At 46.2% G+C, this 6,766-nt stretch overlaps 1 protein-coding gene across 1 annotated transcript; it reads left to right on the top strand.

Moving 5' to 3' along the window:
• Nucleotides 1-4,117: 4,117 nt before the first annotated feature.
• Nucleotides 4,118-6,217, top strand: LOC120993341. Its single transcript, XM_040421864.1, has 2 exons — nt 4,118-4,140; nt 5,469-6,217. Exons 1-2 carry the CDS (start codon nt 4,127-4,129, stop codon nt 6,142-6,144), a joined length of 690 nt encoding a protein of 229 aa, XP_040277798.1. The 5' UTR covers nt 4,118-4,126; the 3' UTR covers nt 6,145-6,217.
• The last annotated feature ends 549 nt before the right edge of the window (nt 6,218-6,766 follow it).

The following is a 6,766-nucleotide window of genomic DNA, read 5'->3' on the forward strand; positions in this document are numbered from 1 at the left end:
CTGCTTTATTGTACTGAATATAACAGCTACACCTAAGTAAGTTTTTTTTTTATTACATTATATTTATTATACCCATTTATATGTCACTTATACTATATAGCACTGACATATTCTGCAGCACTTTACATACATTAGCATCAGACTGTCCCCAATGGGGCTCACCATCTAAGTTTCCTGTCAGTAGGTCTTTGGAGTGTGGGAGGAAACCCACTCAAATACAGGGAGAACATACAAACTCCATGCAGATGTTGTCCTTAGTTGTATTCGAACCCAGGACTCCAGCACTGCAAGGCAACAGTACTAATTACTGAGCCACCATGCTGCTCCATTTAACAACAACTAGAAGAACACACCAACTTAGTCAACAGAAGCAGGGATACCCTAGCTGGTACCTGCACAGCCTTAGGCCTCATGCACACGACCGTTGTGTGCATCCGCGGCCGTTGTTCCGTTTGACGTGATTTTCTGCGGTCCCATTGACTTTCAATGGGTCCGTTGAAAACTCGGCTACTGCACCATTTTTCACCCGCGCCCGTGACCCGTGTTTCCTGCCCGAGAAAAAAATATAACCTGTCCTATTTTTTTCACGGCTAACGGTTCGCGGCCCCATTCAAGTCAATGGGGCCGTGAAAAACGCGATTGCACACCCGTTTGACATCCGCGCCCGCGTCCGTTTTATTTCTTTCTTCTGCCATGTGCAATCTGTCTGGCAAAACTTGTGCCAATAAAATTAAAAAAAATATGTACAGGAAGTTTAAGGTCACAGGTTATGCTAATTTCTAGCCACCTGTGCCTATAAGCTTCTCTGTGTGGTGAGGCAGCCATTACAGTTCTTTTCCTGGCACCATGCCTTGCTGGAATGTTGAGAAGCTGATCACCCTGGTACAGGAAAGGCCAGTGATCTGGGATTCCAGAACAAATGATTATTTGGACCGTGCAAAAAAGGATGCTGCGTGGGAGCAAGTGGCCCGGAGCCTGCGCAAAAATGAATGGGCCAAAGCTGATAGCCGAGGCCGGGCCGAATTAGGTACGTGATAGCAATGTAGTTGTGCTGTCCTTGCCCTCTGTGTGCCAAAAATATTTTGTTTGAAATTCCCTGAGGTCACAATATTGTTTTTGTGGTGGTCCAGCTTCATTTTGCATAAAGGCCTGTCCATGGTTTCTAAAAGTGACGTCTATTAAATAGCATGCCACACCATTTCTATCTTTAAAGGAAACCTGTCACCGGGATTTTGTGCATAGAGCTGGGGACATGGGCTGCTAGATGGCCGCTAGCACATCTGCAATACCCAGTCCCCACAGCTCTCTGCTCTTTTATTGTGTTAAAAAACCTTTTTGATCAATATGCAAATGACCTGATATGAGTCCTGTGTCCGGAGATGAGTCAAGCGGAAAGGAGCCCAGCACCGCCCCCGCGTCCTCCGAATCTCCTCCTTGCTGGCTGACGTCACAGAGCTGGAGCGCCGAAATCTCGCGATGCGCGAGCTAGCGCATGCGCAGTGTCGGCATCATGTTCATTCCCTGTGCTGGCATCAGCACAGGGAACGAACTATGCATGCGCTAGCTCGCGCATCGCGAGATTTCGGCGCTCCAGCTCTGTGACGTCAGCCAGCAAGGAGGAGATTCGGAGGACGCGGGGCGGTGCTGGGCTTTTTTCCGCTTGACTCATCTCCGGACACAGGACTCATATCAGGTCATTTGCATATTGATCAAAAAGGTTTTTTAACACAATAAAAGAGCAGAGAGCTGTGGGGACTGGGTATTGCAGATGTGCTAGCGGCCATCTAGCAGCCCATGTCCCCAGCTCTATGCACAAAATCCTGGTGACAGGTTCCCTTTAAATGGCTTTCCCTCCCTTTGCGACAGTATACAGTACTTATGTATAATCACATGTCTGTACACTTTTTTTTGCCTGACACGTGTCCTTGTAATTGAGCATCTTACAGTTGTCACCTTCACAAATTGTTAAGTTTTTTTGGGCAAATGGCTTGAACGACTAGTCTCCTCCATCTTTTTCTTCTTCATTAGTATCCACACACCTGCTGGACTGTACCATGTGCTGTTTAATCAGTCCATTTTAGAGTATTTATTGCTTTCTCCTCTTTTTTTAATTTTTTTTTTCTCAAATGATACTATTTGTATTTATTTTCTGAATTATTTTTTTTGGCTCAAAATTGTTTATTATGTCATTTTTTAACAGTAAAACAAACTAAAACCCGCTGGTCTAGTTGCCGGGACCAATTCCGGCGGGAGGTCTCAAGCAGTGGCGTAGGGATCACCATAGCAGCCATAGCAATGGCTATGGGGCCCTACGCCACTGGGGGCCCGCTGCAGACTGAGGATTAAAAAAAAAAAAAAAAAAAAAATGTGGCGAGTGGGCCGGACGTGGCGCTGTGATAGGGGGCAGTCGGACTCGGAGCCGGCGGAGGTAGAGAGGCAGTCTGGGCGGCGGTTCGCTGGAAGTGGAGGAGGCGGGGTCACAGACTAGGAGCGGCACGTACTAGGAAGCTGCGAGTTGAGCTGCTGGAGTGTCGGTGGCTGGCTGGCTCGGCGGGCGGCGCATGCGCAATACGGGGTACAGTTTGGTTGGTTCAACTTCAAGTTGCTGAGGTGAGGGCTGGCTGGGGAGTGGGACTGAGTCTCCGACCGAAGCGGCAGCGTCAGTCAGTGGAGAGATGTGGAGACTGGAGTACTGTAACTGGAGTCACTCTGGAGACTAGTGTAGTGGACAAGTGGAGGAGACTGGAGTTATTTCATCTGTGTGTGTGAGCTTCCGCCGGATCTCAGCATCTTCCCTATTCACACATATACCTGCTCAAGCCTGGCAGGCGCAACTGCGCCCGCATTATTTAATAGTGTTGTGTGGTAATGGTTAATGGCATTGGCGAAGACATAGCCACCTAATCTTATCTGAGGGGTCTTCGCCAATGCCATTAAGCATTATTACCACACCACACTATTAAATAATGCGGGCGCAGTTGCGCCTGCCAGGCTTGAGCAGGTATATGTGTGAATAGGGAAGATGCTGAGATCCGGCAGTAGCTCACACACACAGATGAAATAACTCCAGTAATACAGACCCCTCAGATAGGATTAGGTGGCTGTGTCTTCGCCAAAATGCCATTAACCATTACCACACCACACTATTAAATAATGCAGCTGCGCCTGCCAGGCTTGAGCAGGTATATGTGTGTACAGCCAGATCTCAGCATCTTCCCTAATCCATATTCACACATATACCTGCTCAAGCCTGGCAGGCACAGCTGCATTATTTAAAGGGATTCTGTCAGATTTAACCCCTCTAACCTAAGCATATGCTCATGTCCAGACTAATAAAAAGAATCCTAAGCTGGCCTAATTAAACCTCACTGTGGCTCTATTTGCCCAAAAAACAGGTTTTTATAACCTGTCAATCAATTACTTAAGGTGCCCAAGGGGAGGTCCGTTAATACAGGGTGCCCGGCCACACCCCTTGCCGTCTGGTGCCCAGAGCCACCTTCTCCAGCTCAGCGCCACTTCCGAATCCTCCCCGTCCCTCTGCCAGATCCCGCGCCAGCGCACTAGGCTCAGCCTGATGCGCCCGTGCGGACTCCTGGCAGCGGCAGGCTCGGGATCTGGCAGAGGGAAGGGGAGGATTGCGGAGGCGGCGCTGAGCTGTAGAAGGCGGCGCTGAAGACAGGAAAGGCGGCGCTGGGCAACGGACGGCAAGGGGTGCGGCCGGGCACCCTGTATTAACGGACCTCACCTTGGGCACCTTAAGTAAGTGATTGACAGGTTATAAAAAACTGTTTTTTGGGCAAATAGAGCCACAGTGAGGTTTAATAAGGCCAGCTTAGGATTCTTCTTATTAGTCTGGACATGAGCATATGTTTAGGTTAGAGGGGTTAAATCTGATGACAGAATCCCTTTAGTAGTGTGGTGTGGGGATGTTGGGGTGGGAGGTCCGAGAGGTATGTGGGGGTGGGAGATCCGGGAGGGGGGGGCCCATAAATTGTTTTTGCTATGGGGCCCAGTCATTTCTAGCTACGCCCCTGGTCTCAAGTAAAGGCCAGAGTGGGGAGGGTACCTCAAGAAAGCGGCCCTACATACAGTATACACTCAACAGTTGCATTTTTTAAGACCTGTTATGGATTTGAGGCCGTAAGTTTATTATTTTTTTATTTGCATCTCAAATTTTGCATACACTTACGTTTGGATCTTGGTGAGCTAAAGTGTACACAAAAGTAATGGGTTGAGTTGTGTTGTACTATTGAAGACATATACTTTCAGTAGGCCTGCCATGTCATAACTGACTCCACCCAGCTCTTTTAAAACTGATACTCCAAGCATGCCAGAATAGCTGTAAGCTAACCAGTCCTGCTTGGAGTTCTAGTTGTGCATCAGCTGGTGGGCAACAGTTTGTACATGCCTGGTGTTGGTTGTCTCCATCATTTCTGTGGGGGAGTCACACCAGGCACCACCGCTGATGAGCTGTATGATGAGACGACACGTGCAGTGTGCAGATAGCGCCTCCCCTCTTTGTTTTGTTCCTGATGAATAAATTCATTGACGGTCCAGGAACATAGATGTTTGCAATCTGAACAAGAATAGAGATGCGAGATGCCACGTGCGCACTGCATGCATTATCTCCTCATACAGATGTTCAGCGTGTTTGTCGGCTGTTGGTCACACACCAACATATTCTTTCGTACATATCCTCTGGATAGGTGAGTTTTTTTTAAAAATGTGCTAAAGGCTCCCGTTTTTATGGGAGTCCAGAATAGTGTATCATTTTTTGTTTTATAGGGTGACGTAATATTTTTCACATAGATACCTATTATCTTCCTTTTGGAAGCTTTGAAATTTGTTACCCATTAGGTATTGGCAATGTAATTTCTAATGGTTTAATGGTATAGCACCAACCACAACATGGATTCCTTACATTGCTCATATAAAATGACAATACCCGAATCCTATGATAATGGATTATAATGATGTTCCAACAACGCTTGACCATCCGGCTTAAAACGACTACTTTCACCATGCTCAAGTGTGGCCTAGTGCATGTTCTTTTTTAGCCGTAAATGAGGTTCTACAAGGTTAACATTACATCTTGTATGTTTGGATGGTTGAAGCAGGCCACATACTGTCGAGATGGCCTGAATATCCGCACTGGTTTTGTCCCTTGAATGAGTAATTCTCTTCTGACGCTGGACAGCTGCAAACGGCAAACAATGGTTTCCCATTACATTAACATTAGCCCTTTACAAAACTTGTCCCATCGTTGCATTTAAAATGGAATTAAATTAGGAATTGCACTATTCACATAGAAGCTGTTGTTCATTGTGTAAACTCAAATATCTGATGTATGCTGCCACTCCGTATATATATTATATACACACGGCTGGTTAGACCTAATATAAATTATGTACTTTTGTAATGTGGAAATAAAATGGTCTAATTTTTACTTTTGTTTCTTTCATATACAGTACTGTGGACAGTCTGGATCCTTCGGAAGAATCTGACACGGCTGGGAGTGAAACCCCTGCGGTTTATTCCCCAGCAACCAGTCCAGCACCTACGCCGGCAGAGGACCCGGACGACTCAACACTGGCCCAGGCCCCCCTACCACTGGCCAGTCCATCTTGTATCATTCAGCCCCAGCCCAGACATCATCGCCAAGTCCCTCCCTCTACCTCTGGGCAAGAGAGTCGTGAGGTTATTGACGCACGCGTCATAGATTTTCTTGCCCAGAGGCGGAGTGATTGTGTGGAGGAGAAGATGCTAAGGGGACTAGGGCCCCTAATGAAGCAGGTAACTCCAAACGAGCATCACGAGTGCCTGGCTTCATTAGTAGTGGTCCTCAAAATGTTCGCACTACCAAATCATGGCGACATTCTAGGAAAATTGAATGGGATGAAGATTGATTTAGAGAATGCCGGCCAGCACCAAACACCTGGACCCTTTCAATTTCAAACCCAACCCACCCAACCACCTTCTTTCCCCCCACACCACCAGTACGGCCTACCCCAGGGCCAAATGCAAGGTGTGGCTCAGCCCCTTTACCCGGGCAGTTTGCAAACTGGACCACCACAGCAGGCCCAAGGAAGGCCACGGTCCTCTTTTCCAGCGGGTTCCTTTACTCATGACCTTCTGAATTTGTGATTTTTTTTTGTATAAAATTGTTTTATGTTCTTAAATTGTTTTGTGCATAATGTACAAACCATTGCCTTACATTACCTATCATTATGCCCAATAGTTTTCATAAATTTGGTTTGGGCAAAAACTTTTTTTTTTGGCACAATCCACAAAACATTTCCCTTTCAAAATTGTATTGTTTAAAAAAAAACACACGCACAGTAGCTCACAAAGCAACACTTTATTTGGATGAACAACACCTTTATTTTGGGGTACTTTGATGATGAGGTATTAGAAAAAATTTTGGACAATATACTACAAATATAAAGATGTTTTAGTCAATTAACATTTAGACCAAAGCATCATTTAAATTTAGTTATATGCAGATTTAAATATGTGATGTCCAAAAAATCTCAGCCCGCAAGCCCACGTCAAGGGTCCTCATTATCTTGCGAGTCCCTACACTCAACTACCACAATAATTATTAGTAATCTATCTACAAAATAAAAAAAAACTAAAGAGCCCAGAAGATTTCAAAAACTGCCACGAATAGCGTCCCTCTGCCATGGCACGGACCCCTCTGGGCTGTAAAAGTAGTCTGCATAGAGTTCCCGAACTGCAATGCCTGCAGTCCCAGGTCGTCTATGCA

The sequence above is a fragment of the Bufo bufo genome, chromosome 3, assembly GCF_905171765.1.
Source record: "Bufo bufo chromosome 3, aBufBuf1.1, whole genome shotgun sequence".
Classification (NCBI taxonomy): domain Eukaryota; kingdom Metazoa; phylum Chordata; class Amphibia; order Anura; family Bufonidae; genus Bufo; species Bufo bufo.